Genomic DNA, 17581 nt, shown 5'->3' with positions numbered 1-17581 from the left:
AAAAGTCATACTATACAATGTCGCCCAAAATGTGACATAAAAGTCATACTATAGCATGTCGTCCAAAATGTGACAAAAATTTCATAGGTTAGTATGTCGTCCAAAATGTGACAAAAAAGTCATACTTTAGTATGTCAGAAAACTAAAAAGTAATTTGTCGTCCCTAACTTAGAGCGCAATTTCCATATGAAGGGATATAAATCTTTCTGAACTCTGAACTCACCACGAGTACCAGAGAAGAAGAACAGCAGTGTCACTCGTGGTCACACACTGAACATTCACCCAAAAAACTCTCACACTCAGATAGGATTCATAAATATTTATTGATGAAAACAGAGATTGGTGTGTGAAACATTCAGAGACTGGGAACAAGAAAACAAAGACAATAAAGTTATTTAACAATAATACACAACTCACTAATCTGCACTTTCACTGGAATGACAATCTATGATTTTCCTCATTAAAATGCAGACAAACAATTGAAATGTGTTCATAGATCTCTGTTGAATAAATCAGTGGGACAGATGTACAACAAAGTGGATCATAGAAGTCCTGTACTTGGATTTTTACACTGGATTGTCAAATAATTGATTTAAGTTTAGTGTTGCCGTTTTTTAAAGCACTGAAGCAGTCGTACCCTGAGCTTGTCATTTTTGAGGCAGAAAAACTTCAGTTTTCTCGTTTTCTTGTTGTTGCTTCTTCCTCAGATGAGCAGATGACCCGTCTTTACTTCAGGAAGCGAATACTCATCTTGTGATCAATGTTCACTTTCTCCAGCGACTGTAAACAAAATACAAAAAAGAAAAATACAATCTGTAAAAAGATTTTCCACATTTAAGTCTGTAGACTGATGATCGCTCTCACCCTCCTGAACTCGTCGAAAGAGATGGCGTCGTCTTTGTCCAGGTCGGCCTCCTGGATGGCTCGTTCTGCGATGCTCTGCAGCTGCTCCTCTACCACCTGTGTCTCCAGCATGGCCCGCAGCACCTGTCCGTCACAGCCGTGGACCAATCAGCAGCCAGCAGTGTGTTTCTGAGGCGTGAAAGGTTTGACACCTACCTGAAGAAGCTCAGCTCTGGATATCTTTCCATCTCTGTCCTGATCGTACAACTGGAAGGCAACTAAACACACACACATGCAGAGAGGCAGCTGTCACTGTTGGCGGGTCAGAGGTCACAGGTCACGTATTAATGCTGCACTAACATTTCAGTTTCCTGGTCCTGCTATTGGCCAGTTCCTGCTGCGTGCTGTCTCTGCTTCGGTTTGGATCTGTGGGACGGAAATGAGCCAGAATCCTGACAAAGGAGGGAAAGTCCAGTGTTTCCCGTCTGTGGAGAAGCAGAGAGAGGAACAGGAAACAGTTCCTCATTCCTGATCAGAACAAACAGATGTAAAGCTGCTGCTGCTGTACTCTAAATTCACTTAATGGAACAAATTTATGCAACTTATGTACACAAGATAGACATTTATTAGTAATATGGATGAGAGCAGGGGCAACAATGTGAAATATCACTGAAATAAAGGAAGAAACTTTGCTACTGTTTGATTATTAACCCTTAGTGTTCATGCGGCACAGATGTGTGCTGCAGGTGCACCCTTGGTAAAATTGCAGTGGGAATAATACACAACTCCTTATATGGACATCCTGGGGGTGTGTGGTTATAGGTCACATATTCATATTGCTTTTTTTTCATCTTCTTATGTGTTGTTGAGATAAAGTTATGATCCATTTCATGTCGCCATTTTTAGTAGTGATATAAAGTAGCAATATTGCAACTGTGACGTATTTCCAAATTTCAATCTGATTTTAAACACACCTGAGCAGGAGGTGTGTTTATAAATGTCATCAGATTGTCTATAGGTTATGCTGAAAAAAAGATTTAAGATTTATATTGCACATTCTTATAGCCTCTGTATATACAAAGCATAGGAATGGAAAAAAGCAGCCGAAATGCTCTGGATTAAAATACTGCAAACACCAGATGACTACTTTTTTCTTACCATCACTCTTTATAGTTTCCTCTGCACAAAACTGAAATGAAAAAGAAATGTTGAGTGTGGAAGATCTTCAATAGGGCCACAACACTCTCTATATATGATATATATATATATATATATATATATATATATATATATACATATATATATATATACATATAATGCAGTGCTGCCCTAAAAGTATGTAGAAGCTCTTTAATTATTAATTAATTTGTATATAAATTCCATATTTTATATAATTCTACAATTCAAATTGTGGACAACAGAAGTCATTTGTAATCCTAAACTTTCCTTGGTTTCACTTTTCAAGCTGACTAGATATTAAATAAAAAAAATAGATGTTAAAATTGATATCGTGATGCCAGAATTTTGATTTCCAGACCAGAAAAATTCCTTCTTTTGGCTGGATTATATTTCTCCAGGGGCCGGAGTATTTAAACATTGACTTTATATAAACTTTATATATATATATTGATGAGATCTAAACATTAGTATGGATCGCATGTGATGTTATCTGTGCCCAGATTTTGAGTATTTGAAGTGGTTTCTGCAACAGTTTGACGGTTTCAGCGTCTTCACTGAGAAAGAGCACATCCTGCATGACATCCAGCTGTGTCCGTGTTTTCCTCACGACAGCAGAGGAAATATAAAACCAAAAATGATTTGTGGTTGATGGTCAGAGATCAGTGTTTTACTGTAACCGTGTATTTTCAACATGAGCAGCTTCTGTACCCTGGGGAGAAGAAGGCACCAATGATTCGGTCACCAATGGGGTTCAGGGCCAAAGCTGGAATGGCTCCAAAATCCCGAGGCCTGCAGCATAGAGAGAGACAGACAGAGATAAAGTTGTTGTCCTAACTTTAGATAAATACAGTTGGACCAATCCAAATTTTTCTTGATAAGTTTAAAAACATCTTGATTTGTCACGACTGTAATGATTCATTCCACTGACCGGAGCTCTCCTGTCTGATATTTGTCCAGGAACTTGAATCTCTGATGCAGACGGAGGAGGTGAGCAGCCGAGACTGAAACACACAGAAGAGCTGATCAATGAGAGACCAATCAATCAATCAATAAATATAAATCATATCTATAACATTACATGTGACTTGTTCAGGACTAATTATCGACGCACCCTGACGTCACTGTGACATCATCTGTTGGTATGTAAACTTCATTATGGACATTTTTGTCCATTTGCACTGAAGCGGGTAGTAAATTAAAGTGAAGCCTGAGGGTTAAACTAGACCAGGGGTCACCTAAGTTTTTAGGGTTCAAGGCGATAAATAAAAGTGTTTGAAATACGTCAAATGCGAAATTGAAAACCTCCCCAAACTCGACAAACGTGAGCTTGAAATATGGGAATCCATTTGGACTCCTGTCCATCTTTGGATCCACATACTTATTTATCTCGGGTGGGTTTTCTCGTGTGAGTGAAACACTTCACATTCTTCATTCAACATTCTGCAGATCAGTCTCATAAAACCGTCTTACTTTAGAGACGAGCAACAGTCAGTGTATCAGTGTGAACAGGTCAGGGTGTCGACTCACAAACTGAAGATAAAACAAAAACACTCAGCGACGCCGACCCACCCACCCGCACGCGTGCGCGCACACACACACACACACACACACACACGTTCGACATTCATGACTTGAGGGGACATTGCATTGACTTACATTCATTTCTTGGAGACTTACTCTAACCTTAAGCACAATTACTACTGGCCTAATCCTAACCCTAACCTAACCTTAAAACATATCTTCACCTTAAAATGTAGTAATTTACGTTATGGGGACTTGCTTTTTGTCCCCACAAGGAGGACAAGTCCCCATAATGTGACTGTGTAAACAGGTTTAGGTCCCCACAACATTAGTAATACCTGGACACACACACACACACACACACACACACACACACACACACACACACACACACACACACACACACACACACACACACACACACACACACACACACACACACACACACACACACAGAAATGTTGTTGTTGTTGTTTTTGTGCTTTGACTTTCTTTTAAAACAGGTTTGTGACATTTGTTTATATAAATAACTTTTAACAGAGACGCGTGTGTTGTTTTGATCAGAGATTTATCTTCAGAGAATAAAATGTTTATTATTTGGTTTGCTAATGTTCTTGTTTATGAAAATGTTGTTTACTGTAGTTAAAACCTCTCGTCTCTTCTGTTCTCCTCTTTAAAGTACAGCTCGATAAATAAACGAATAAATAAACAAACAAACATGAACTCACAGTCGGTCTCATGGATGAGTTGTTGGGCGTGTGGGATGTCGTCCATGCGGCTGCGGCTGGAGCCCATCCTGCCGCTCACACACTGTGTCTGTGTCTCAGGTCTGTCTGCTCTTCACCACACAAGTGCTGCTCGACCAATGACTGCTCTACTCACAGGTACTCACCGACCAATGAGCTGTGACCTGCCCAAAAAGACATACCCGTACTTCATAAGACAAAGATAATAACACAGACAGGAAAGAATATTTTTACTTTTATGAACAGTTAATGTCAGTAAAAGTGGCAAAATAAAAAATATCCTGAAGTTTAAAGGCACAATATATAACTTTCTGCTGCTAGAGAGCAGACAAAGACATGGATCATAACAATGGAACTTCAAAACTAGAGAAACAAAATCTCTTTGACTCTTCAGACGTGTGACACTGCCACTGACAGGCGAGCAATCAAGTAAATTAAACTACATGTATAGTACACCTGTACACATTTAAGTACACATATAACACAATTTTTTCTTCTGACTTTTCCCTCTCTAGGGGGCGCCACAGCGGATCACCTGCTCTTAATAAAATGTGTAAAAATAACACTTTAATGTGGAATATATACATACTGAACCTTTACTTTCTATCCTACATGTACAGTATATAAAGAGAACTGTAATCTGTCAATCACTTCATGGACACTAGATGGAGCCATTTACACATCAGTGTGTCATCATGGGTACTGTCTGATGTCAGGTGACTGTAGTCGCAGTAAACAATTATACAAACAGTATATAAACGAGTACTAGTACGAGACAAACAATGTGAGAAATCATGTATCAGAAATCAGGTTAATAAATGTGTTTTTATGTTTTTGCAATAAATTTTAATTTGGTTATAAACCACATATGTTTGATATGTGGTTTATAACCAAATTAAAATTCATTCATTCACTGCAGCACAAATAGTATTAGAAATACAAAGTAAAGTTCATTTAAAGCTACAATAATTGATATCTGTATGTTGACATCAGATTAAATAATCATGTGACATTTTAAATAAATATAGTATCTCAGATTAAGTTCATTGTTTTGGTCTCAAGTGACTGAAATTACATTTACACCCGTACTGCTGTGTGATTAAACACCTGACGACATGTAATCAGATTACATATACAGTGCATGTGTGTTACTGTAGGTTAACCTGCAGTGACCAATAATAGTGACTGATAATATTATCAGCAGTTCTGCGTTCTGTTTTTTCCACTCTCTCTCTCTGCACTCTCTGACCCACTTTCGTTTTTATGAAAATAATTCTAGTGAGCACAAAGGTGATCAATCACACACACACACACACACACAAGCACACACACACACACACACACACACGCACTTCATGTTTACTGAGGAAACAAATGAATTGATATCATTCACATTTATAAAAAAATATTATTTACTTTGCCAAAGTATGTACAAAGTACATGTTATGAACGTCTCCCACCACAAAAAACAAAACAGCGCTGGCTTTTTAGTGAAACACTTTTCACTGTCCCTCAAAGATTCCTACATACATTCCTACAGTAGTCTGATGATGTTTCATAGCATTGATAGTTCTTTTGTATTGTGTTCAATGCACTTTGAGATGTTTGTGGGTCGTATATGACATGATGTTTACCTTATTTCAAAAACAAATGCTAACATTGCGCACATTTTTGATTTCATGCACTTTGCGATGCACCTGAAACGCGTTATTTTTAGTTACAGCTAATGCTGGGCACTTTTTTACGCACCTTTGAGGCGTGCAAAGGACAGGTATGACCAAAGTAATTGTATTGCTAGTTCTTTTATGATATTTTTGATGCACTTTTTTAATTTGTCCTCACCTGCTGCTTACTGGCTGCAGAACATGTCTGGCCTAGCCACATTTCTTGTTTTGAAAATGCGGCCCTGACGTAGGGTGTGTGCACATGGACCCTGCAGAAACAACAATAACACAGAGGAAGAAGAATGGATGATTTTTGAGGAGAGCTTCCTTTCAAGCTTCATAAAAAGTAGATTTCCCGCAACCGTTCATGTCACACAGCATTTGTGTGATACTGATGGCAATAATCTCTGATCAGTTTCACTGATTGTCGTGTCTTAACTTATCCGTTTATAAGAATCCACTCCTCTTGACTTTCTATTTCAGTCTCAGTCTGATGATTTTGTTTTCCCAGGCCTAGAAGAGAAAGTGCAGGTATGTTTGTTATGTAAAGCCAGGTGACATGTGACAGGCAGGGCGGGTGAGGACACTGATGGCAGATTACACAATGAGTTGCACGCAACAACAAAAAGAATCACAGGCTGCTCTATCGTTAGTGTTATATTATTTCATCACCCACTGGTCAGAACGGTCAGAGAGGTAGTGCCTTTCAGTGGTTTCATTTAATTTTCTTCTCTTCCTTCAACCAAAATTGTTGACTGAAACAGAACCCACGAGTCATATTTCCAAAGCCAAAGCACAGACTTAATCTAAATGATCTAAATTGAAGGAGTCCAAACTGTTACATTTACAATCAGGACAAGTAGATAATACAGTTTTTTCAGTTTTGCTTGCCATCTTCTACCGCTTTATCCTCCACATGAGGTGCTCAGCTCAGCTGACATAGGGCGATAGGCGGGGTACACCCTGGACAGATCGCCAGTCCATCACAGGGCCACATAAAAGACAACCAATCTACCTAATCCCCATATTGCATGTTTTTGGACTGTGGGAGGAAACCGGAGAACCCAGAGAAAAGTCGTGCACACACGGGGAGAACATGCAAACTCCATGCAGGAAGGCCCTTGTTCTGACCAGGTCACAAACCTGGGTCATCTTGCTGCAAAGGCAAGAGCGCTAACCACTTCACCAACCGTGTGGCCCCCTCTCAAAACATGACAGTGCAGTTTATAATTAAAACCCTGGTCTGCAGAGAACACTGATGAACAGAACTTACCAATACTCTTTGGAGTGAACTTCTTCTTCCATTTCTGTTCATCAAGAAACATGATTCTGTGAAAAACTATTTATAAAAGAAAAAAAAAAATCACAATATATTGCAATTCAATCTTTTCCCCACTTCCACATTTCATTGATGTTGTGATATCTATACTAAAGGGTTTTTATGATGACACCTGTTCCAGCGACATGCAGTAATGCCGTGAAGTAGAATGTTGTAGTTCTTACTGTGGCAGGAGTTAATACAGATGCAGATAAAGTGATTTTTGTGCCACTTTAACTGTAAATGGGACCGTCATTTACGACATGTTACATCATATTAGAGACCTGAAACTAGTGATTGAGGAAATTACAGATGTTATGAATCATTACATGGACATTGACATTCAAGGGAATATAGGTTTCAGAAACTTCCTTAAGTGAACATATCCACTTTTATCCACAGTCTGTTGTAGCAACACATTCATTCACTAATAGATCCTATTCCTGCAGATGTTTTCTCTCAGTTTCAGTTATTTAACTCAGTAATCACTGCATCGAAATGCTGCTGGAGTCTTCTCGGGATTTTCCACAGTGATGCCACAGTTCTGTTTATCGCTGGTCCTGAATAATCTTTAATGCATTCTCTGAAACACATGAGACACATGTGGTGACTTTGATCTTGTAACCTTCACCAGTGACTTTATGAGACCTGGTCACCATCTTACTGTTTATACATCGCAGGTAAATGTCTGTATTTATTTAGTGCTTTTCTACTCTTGATGACCACTCTGAGCTGCTTTATACCACAGTCTTGCCATTCACTCAGCACTATCACACATCTTTCACCATCAGGAGCAACTTGGAGTTAAGTGTCTTGCCCAAGGACACATCGGCATGTAGGCTCGCGGAGCCAGGAACCAAACGCCACAACTTTCCTGTTGAAGGATGACTCGCTCTACCACTCAGCTACTGTCTGTAAACAATAAGTGCTGGGGGTCAAAGGTCACTCGGCCAGGAAATTCATTTATTTCCTGCTGGCTCGCAGCCAGAACTCACTCACACACAAACACACTGGGTTAACTGGTTGCGACAGTCTGGACAAAAACCCAGCAAGACTGGACAGGACTCTGTATATACTACTGCACTGTATATACAGTATATCAGTGTGTAATTCTTTATCAACAATCTCTGCTGCTGCTTATATAAATGACATTGTACTTCTATAAACATGTCATCACCGACTCAGAACAGTCTACATTTATAACTTGATACAATTGTCTCTAATCTCTTCTGTCTCTACCTCACCTCCCTCTTGTCCTTTCTCTCCTCCACCTCTCCTCTGTCCCCCATTTCACCCCTATCGGTCGAGGCAGATGGCCACACATCATTGAGTCTGGTTTTGTCAGAGATTCCTGTTAAAAGGGAGTTGTTTTTTATCTCCACTGATGCCTAGTGCTAACTCATTGTGTAAATTGTTGCGTTTCTCTGCTTTCCATGATGTTGTCTATATGTACAGTGCCTTGAGATAATGTACTGTATGTTGTGATTTGGCGCTTCACAAATTGAATTGAATATATTCTGGTAACTTAATACCTATAATTTACATTCTAAATTGTAAATTTCTTAATTATCTTATCTTATCTTATTCACATTGAATCAAATCACTAGATCTGTTGCGTCTACTCTTTCGTCATAAAAAAAATGATAAGCGTAGCCTTTTGAGGATATAAGAAAATAAGTACTCACAAAGATTCAGTGTTAAAAAAAAATGGGCTTATACAAATAAAATAAATAATAAATAAATAAAATAACAAAATACAATAATAATGTAATCTTATCAACTTAATTTTAACATTACTCTTTAAATAACTGTTCATTGACAAGATTTGATTTGACAGAACACTAAAGATCATTGACACACTTAATTAAAGAAGATACCATCTTCTGCTCTGGCCTACCCTTCTTCAGAGGAGGAGGCTACGGGTGAAATGTTGTTCACTCGTGAACTCGTCGTATCGAGTGCATCTAATTTTCATTTATACTTTTGTTCCTGCCACCGACCAGCACCAACATGCTTTGAATGTACAGGGGGATTTCAAGTATATTTGAAGAAAAAGGAGAAATGTTCTTGGTGACCACCGTCCTCACTGGTTTGTTCCAGCTCCAGCTGTCGCAAAGTGACAGCAAATAACACAACCACATGTTAAAAGGTTGAAAATGTGTCTTGTTAAACTTTTCTATTTTGGTGAAAATATGTGAAGGATTTGGTTACATAACAAGACAAGTTAAGAGGTGAAGCGGCTCTGCTTCTGTCCAGGCACGACCGTAATGAGGCAGAAAACACGTCACAATTAAGAAGCATTATACAGTCACACACATTTATCCACTGTGCACTCCTTAATTTATTAACTTAACATGGTTTTAATAATTTGCTCTGTGATCAGAACTCATGTTGAGTCATAAAGTAGAGAGCCTTGTGTTTACCACATTTGGCAATCTTTGGAATGATGCAGCTTTCGTTTGAACCGTCGGCCATCTGGGAGGAATTCTCGCGAAATCTACATCATCTTAAATCAGCAATATCGCCCACTGCTTCGTCACACAGACCTTTCATGGGCTGTAATCTGTTATCTCTTGTGACGTGAAACTTTGATTAATCTTAGGGCAATTCTTTTTGGAAAATTGGTTGGAGAGTGGGGCCACACGACTGATATAAGCCTTACTGCATGGAGTTTGCATGTTCTCCCTGTGTGTGTGTGTGGGTTTTCTCCATTCTTCAGTTTCCGCCCACAGTCCAAAAACATGCAGATTTGGGGATTAGGCAAATTGGACACTCTAAATCAGGGGTGTCAAACATACGGCCCGGGGGCCAGAACCGGCCCGCCAGAGGGTCCAATCCGGCCCACAGGATAAATTTGTTAAAATTTCACACTAATCTAAATGTAATGTCAAATGCTCCATGACTACCATGATACCCGTGACTAAATGTTTGTGCCTTTATAGATCCAGTGTGCTATGTAAATAGTAAATTTAGGCATGATATTGTTGAAATTGCACTTATATTTCATGTTTTGTAAAATTATCCTTCATTAAATGTAAAATAAAGGAGAAAAAACAAAGGGGTTCTTGTTGTTCATAGGTTATTATGCTATTATTTTACTATTTTTACTGGTCCGGCCCCCTTGAGATCAAATTGTGCTGTATGTGGCCCCTGAACAAAAATGAGTTTGACACCCCTGCTCTAAATTGACCGTAGGTGAGAGTGGATGGTTGTTTGTCTCTATGTGGTCCTGTGATGGACTGACGACCTGCCCAGGGTGTCAGCTGGGATCATCGACAGCGCTCCCTGTGACCCTCATGTGGATGATAAAGCGTTAGAAGATGGACGAATGAATGAATGAATGAATGGTCCCAAGTTGAAAGAAAAATCTCAAAAGCCCACCGTTGTATTCACATGTCTTCTTGCGTTTCTTGTGCTTCCTTCTCTTCAGTTCATTTGGGGGATTTCCATGTATATAAAGACATTCATACACACTTCATCCCCTAACTGGGACAAGAATGTTATTTCCTCTTCTTTGTATTATGCCACTGCAGAGGAAAATGCTCCGTTGGGCCAATTTCTTGGATTTCTTGTGAACTCATTCACGTTCAGGAAAATCCTTACCTGTGCACATCAGGCAAACACCCACACACCTACAGAGAGCTTCTGGTAACACCAGACACAGAGAGTCACTTTGATTGTGTTGCTTTTCACTGCCAAAGCAAAAACAAACTGATCTACATTCCAACAGTGACATTTCAGTTTCAGATTTACAGACCAGGTCAAACGGAGCCATGAATTTCTGCTAACTGTCAAGAAGTTCAATGACCTTCAGTGGACATTAAACTCAACATGAGCCACAGGCTGAGACAGTGCTTTTCCTCCTGATCTTATTTATAAAAAGAATTGTTTTTGTTTATTTATTTTCATGACACCTGGAATTTCTGTCTGTGGTTGACAGAAGGTGTTTGAGATGTTCATGCTCACCTGAGGATACTCCCGGGAACTTCCCACTAGGGATTAAAAAAGACTAAAGTATTATTTAATCTGTCATCAATCATATATGATTGAGCTTCTCCTCCTTGTGCACTCTCGATGGGTGACATCATATGGATTGTTACGTGGATGAAGGCCAAGTGTTTCCATACTTCCTCCTTCACTAAATGGGAGGAGTCCAGTATGAACACACGTCACAAATAAGTCTGTGGTTTTGTGCTGTAAAAGTGAAAATGGTTTGAACAACTGCGTGAAAAGTGACACCCATTTAAGGATACCTATTGTGCCTAAAGCCTGTTTTTTTTCTTTACTCTGTCATTGTGTAATAAAAGCACATCATCACAGATTTGGCACTGATCTGGCTGAAATCCAGAGGCCTCCACCACCTCTTGACTCCCGGGGAGTTTCAAGTAACACTGATCCCAGATGATTTACTGTAAATGGAAATGAGCACACGGTAAAGCATCTGTAGCTCTAACGTCCATTTATACTTCCTCTGTTATGTTACTTACCGGCTGGTGACTCATCGTTTCTTAGATAAACCATCAGGTAGTACTTAAAACAAAATCAATTATAGAAATTTAAAACTAAAAAAATTAAAATCAAGCAGACAGAGAATTTTTCATCTGTTCTGTGTTTGCCCTCCCTTATTTGTCCTCGATGTAAAAATGAAACTTACACTCCCACTCAGCTCGAGTATCCAAGATTCGACAAGTGCTCTTTTACCTGTTGTTCCCATTTCATCTAATCAGTCCCCCTTTAACTCAGAGAAACACCGAACAGACAAAGCACCTGCAGTAAACAATACTGTTTTCAACCCTGATTTAAACAAGCTGACAGTTTGTGCACACCTCAGGTGTTCAGGGAGCTTGTTCCACAGGTGAGGACCATAGAAGCTGAATGCAGCTTCGCCCTGCTTGGTTCTGACCCTGGGGACGCTGCGTAAACCTGTCCCTGATGACCTGTGGGGTCTGGATGCTTCATATCCAACGAGCAGCTCTGACATGTATTTAGGCCCAAGACCATTCAGTGACTTGTAGAGCAATAACGGGATTTTAAACTCGATCCTTTGACACACAGGGAGCCAGTGCAGTGATTTAAGGACAGGTGTGATATGGTCCATTTTCTTGCTGTTGGTCAGGACTCTGGCAGCAGCATTCTGTATGAGCTGTAGCTGCTTGATTGATTTTTTTACTGAGACCTGTAAAGACACCATTACAATAATCTAACCTAACCTACTAAGAATAAATGTATGTAAGTATTTCCATGTCTTGTTTAGACAGAAATCCTTTAATTCATGCAATGTTTGAGCGATAATAATAGGCTGATTTAGTCATGGTTAAAATGCAGGTCTGAGTCCATAACTACACCAAGATTTCTGGCTTGGTCTGTGGCTTTTAGTGTCATTGAGTCAAGTTGGCCACTGACCTCAAGCCTCGCATTTTTGGGACCAAAAACAATGACTTCTGTCTTTTCTGCATTGAGCTAGAGAAGATTCTGCTAAATAAGTCAAAACTATAAAAAACTGTTTCTGGGAGAAAGATGCTTCTACAAAACCATGAATGAAAAAAAAGGACATTAATTGCAGCAGTCTAAAATGTAAAAAGTAAATGTTTTTTCATCAGGTTCACTGCAGCAAAAGACATTTTACTTTTTTAAAATAAACTATTAAATCAAAGTACAGGAACATGACTCACTCTCTTACACAATGAACCAGAGATAATGACTGTATATATATCAAGTTCCCAAGTAAAGAGGAGCTTTACTTTCACTTTAGTTTCTGAGTGCGGCGCCGTTACTGTGAGATAATGTTTGTGTTCGACTCGTCCGTGAATCGAGTCACATCCAAATGTACAGGTTATTTAGTGGTTAGCGTTATAGATCTAAGCCATCTGGTCAACACATTATGTATTCTGTTACATAAAAATTGCTGATTTTATCTTTGGTGTGGTTTCCTGTTGGCTGATTTCTCAAGGCCTTTTCCTAAAGTAAAAGCTTATTCCAACATATTTCTGGCTAATAAATTACATATTTGACCAATTAACCTTATTAAAAGTTCCATATTTGAACTTTAACTAGCTATATAAACACCGTTCATTCCACTGAAGGCAGGAATTCTCCACTTCACCTGGAAACCCAGTGGAGTTTTTTCTCTAAGTAAACACGGTCAGTTCCCTCTGATCGCCTTATATGCTTTTTATCAGCAGCACTTCAGGGAAGTGTTTAGATACGATCATTTTATTTACCAGTTTGTTTCCTTCAGTTTGTCTACAAATTTCCCAGGTGGCCTCCGTCATTAAAGACAGGTTGTTTCCAAATAATAAACAAAGACAATACACAAGCAGCATTTTTAGCATCATGATTTGTTCCCGGAGTCTTTTTCAAACACGACTGTTTCTCTGGAGGGGTATTTCCAGTGTTGCATGTTGGTGAATTTAATCGACAAGCGACTGGCCATGTGTCTGACTTGGCTCCAGACAAGCTCATTATGGTGACTGTACACTTGTCCAATGACATCAAAAACATACCAACATAAATAGAATTCAATTTGCATGTTTCATTACTGATGGAAACAGAGAAGTGACCTCGCTGGGTGAGTACAAGTTTCAGCTATGAAAGTTTTACTGTCTGAATTAAAGTAGTGATTCCCCTCTGTCAACCTGCCTGACGATGTCTCCTGCCAGGCGATGATTATGACCTCGATACCAGGGTCATACCTGAGTCTTGGCAAGCACAATTCACCTGAGGCAATAACAACTACCAAGGTAACTTAACTGTAACTGTTTCCTTATGTTCATGAGTTACTGTCACAGAGTCACGGGAATGTAGGAACACACTGAGCGGAGTCAGAGATATGCAACCTCCAGTATGTTCAGTGATTGGACAGCAAACCTCAGAATGAGTAAAGTTTGTGATAAGAAATGTGAGATAACTTAAGCACAAAGGAACAGGATAGACTATAATGACAGTGACTGTGAGTTACAGAAACACAGGAGACATTCAGTATGTTTACATGCATGTTAAAGACAATAATTCTGTTTACTTAATGTCATGTAAACACATAAAATCGAACTCGTCTTAGTCAGACTAACATACCTGGACAATAGTCTGATTACGCTGGCATATATACGCTTAGTCGGACTGGAGTTGGACTTGGTGTTCTGCACATGCACCAAATTTCCTCCTCGGAGCAGAGGGAGGCGACGTATAAAACTGCAGGACTGTTGGATAGGTTAACAGGAAGTTTATAGAGAGAGACAGCGCCCAATAAATCGATGTTCTTCTCCACATGTATAGCTTGATTAAACAGTGCATGTAAACTGCACTGTGTGTCATTATATTTTCCTGCAACAAAAAATAAACACTTGAGCCTTCAAGTAATCACCCATCAGCAAAAGTGTGCCTTTACACTAAAGGCACACTTTTCAGGAAACAAGTTTGTCTATAGCCTTGTGCAACTGAGTAAACAAAACCAGAATAGAAATCAGTCCTATTTCTATTTCAACATTAACTGGCTAAAGTGGAATCAAGCAAAGCAAATGTTTCACTAGAGGGAGTGATGCACAGTAAACTCTCATGATTCCTGCCATCAAGTCACTTTAGGGCTGCACTTAAATTACATTTACAGTATTTGTTTACGCTCAAACAACATACTCAACAATGGCAGACACCATGTTGATTTCACATTAGCAACATAAACAACTCTTGCTACAAATTTGACAACAAAAAACAGTGCTTCTGAAAACCAACTCTGGCACCAGGAGTCAATCACACTGACAGTCATGCATGTGTGTGTGTGTGTGTGTGTGTTCTCTGTCAACATGTCGACTGCGCCTCAGAGTTTCTCTAACTGTCCAACTGTTTCCTGTAGAGAAGCAGATTCTGTAAAATCCACCTGAACTACGTGCACGGTGGAACGTTTTTAGCCACAATCTAGACGAATCTGACCAACTCCAAACCATTCACAACACTAGCTGCATCTGCTCTCTTAACGGTGGCAGGTTTTTTAAACCACAGCTGTAGTGACGCCGACTCTCTGCCATATGAAAAGGAAACAAAACAATCTGCTGCGATGGGAAATGTGAAGAGACAGAAGTATTCACGCTCCCCGTTGTTCCTGTGAGGAGGTCGTCCTCTGGATTCAGCTCAGGCAGAAAATCATTGACAGTGATGGAGTTGTCACTTTTCATCACAGAGTGACAATAAAGACTCACAGTGAGGAATGCTAGCCGGTCCCCAGCAGGACAGGAGCACAGCGAGGTCAACCACGTCAGAGCCTATGAAATGGCTTTTCACTCAAAACACAACACTTCCACTTCACGACAGGAGACCTCTGTATGTCAAATACTTTATTCAGTCATAATTAGATGTTGAAAAACAAAAAGTGACAAACACGAGGCAGTGGACAAGAGACTGTGCTCACACTCAGAAGTGGGATTGGTGTCACACCTGAGTTACAGTATGGACATTCCAGTTTCCACAGAACAGAAAACAAGTTAAACATTTGATAAACACACACACACAATAATAAGTGAGTGTTTCTGTTTTGACACAAACATGCTGTGAATTTCAGAATAAAAGGGGTTTGGAACAAATGCTTAGAAGCAACTTTTCAAATAACATTTAATTTCCTGCTCCGAGTGCAAGTATGAAGCTCATTAACTTTCCTATTTTACGACAACGTCTTGCAGAGTTATGTTGTAAATTATATCATTGACTTTCATTTTTTAAGCCGCGTCACTCGGCATTTCACTGAACACATGTCACTCTGAAGAGAGAAGCTCAGGCCGAGGAAACAGGAGCAGCATGTCTGCACTTGGCTCTGAGGCTGCAGAGCTGCAGCAACAGCTCAGGGGGAAGTCAACGGGCCACATAGCTGAGAGGAGCTGAGGCATGACGAGATGTGCGGCACATGAACCCTCTCACAGTTTATGTGAGAGGTCACACACATGAAAAGCAGCTAAAGCTACTACGGAGTCTGCTGCAGGTTCACTGATAAGTAATGCTAACCTCTCGGCTCGGCCTTAAGGGGCCCCATAGAAGCAGTGATGATATGGACACATCGTATTTGCGTAGTTCAACTATTAAACTGAGTGTATGGAATGGATTTGCAAAAGAAAAACAACAGCAGAACAGTAACTGAATACACCAGCAGTTTAAGAAATTGTGTGAATGAACATTATCACCATTACTGAAACAAAACAAGAGCTTTTCTGTGATGAATATAAAACACGTTTTTTGGGCCATTTTTGCACATATTTATATTGTTCAAATTTCAAATGTAACACCCATCTGTTGCTCGCGCTCAACTGCAGTGTTTTTCCAAAATAAAGGCTTTGGCTTTCTTAAACTGTTTTAAAATACAGTTCCTCGCCTTGGCTTAGGTGTTAAAGGGTTAAACAATAAATATGATTGTTTATCTGACTGTGTGAATCAGATAAACCAGCTTATCCAGCCCTCTGATTCATATTAGTGTAGTTAGAGTTAAAGTAATGCCTGCAAAACAAAACATGTTAAGATTTAATCAATGATATTGTTACACAATCTAACTACACCACAAATTATGTCTTACAAGTAATAACAACACTGATGTTTCGTCATGTCTTATTTCAGCATGAAAACTGACATAATGTTCTATTAAAATAGACCTGAAAGTAACAATTACGACCATTAAACCCTCAGAAAGATTTTCTCTGATGTTATAAATCAAGTGAGAAATAGACAGATTTTTTTGTTCTTTTTGCCCCTGATCTGTACCCGGAAGCACGATCGGTTCTATGCATGCGCCAAACATGTTTTCAGGACAATGTACTATCACACATATTATTTATTTAAATGTACTTTCACTGGGTCATTTGCCAAATAAATTTACTTGATCTTATTACTGGGAGAAGCACATGTTACTGGGAGAAGCACATCGTCCATTAAACATTAAAAAAATAGAAAAGTGATTAAAACATTGGATTAATGTAGTCAATTCGGCTTGTTTTTGTTTTTTTTTTCTCCAAACAACAAACAACAACAGTAGAAGCTGTCTACCCACACACACACACACACACAGATAATAGTCCCTGTTAATGTGTCCATGGTCCACGATGGAGGAGCAGCACATTCAGCTGTGAGCAGAACTGAAACAGAAGTGGTGGGTGGGGCTTCAGTGGTTTTGAACCTAGCAGGGTTTGAAACACACAGGCCAACACGCCGGAAAGGAAATGAATTACACACCCATTACCAGCACTGGTCCCTAAAATGACTTCAAATGACATTAACAATGTTCACAAAGTGGCAAGCCTTTCACACACAACCTCCTGGGACCAGATTAGAAACAGTCTTGA

General features: G+C 39.4%; 1 protein-coding gene across 1 annotated transcript; it reads right to left on the bottom strand.

The window, feature by feature from the left end:
• Positions 1 to 304: 304 nt before the first annotated feature.
• Positions 305 to 6795, bottom strand: chp2 (calcineurin-like EF-hand protein 2). The gene is made up of 8 exons (XM_044015364.1): positions 6132 to 6795; positions 4272 to 4453; positions 2951 to 3023; positions 2731 to 2811; positions 1204 to 1328; positions 1060 to 1121; positions 865 to 987; positions 305 to 780 (listed from the first exon to the last, which is right to left on the bottom strand). The coding sequence occupies exons 2-8, from the start codon at positions 4336 to 4338 to the stop codon at positions 727 to 729; spliced, it is 585 nt and encodes a 194-aa protein (XP_043871299.1). The 5' UTR covers positions 4339 to 4453; positions 6132 to 6795; the 3' UTR covers positions 305 to 726.
• Positions 6796 to 17581: the final 10786 nt, after the last annotated feature.

This window comes from Solea senegalensis, unplaced genomic scaffold, assembly GCF_019176455.1.
Source record: "Solea senegalensis isolate Sse05_10M unplaced genomic scaffold, IFAPA_SoseM_1 scf7180000013336, whole genome shotgun sequence".
NCBI classification, from domain to species: Eukaryota; Metazoa; Chordata; class Actinopteri; order Pleuronectiformes; family Soleidae; genus Solea; species Solea senegalensis.
The sequence above is the reverse complement of the archived record's forward strand: the minus strand, read 5'-3'. Positions and strand labels throughout refer to the sequence as shown.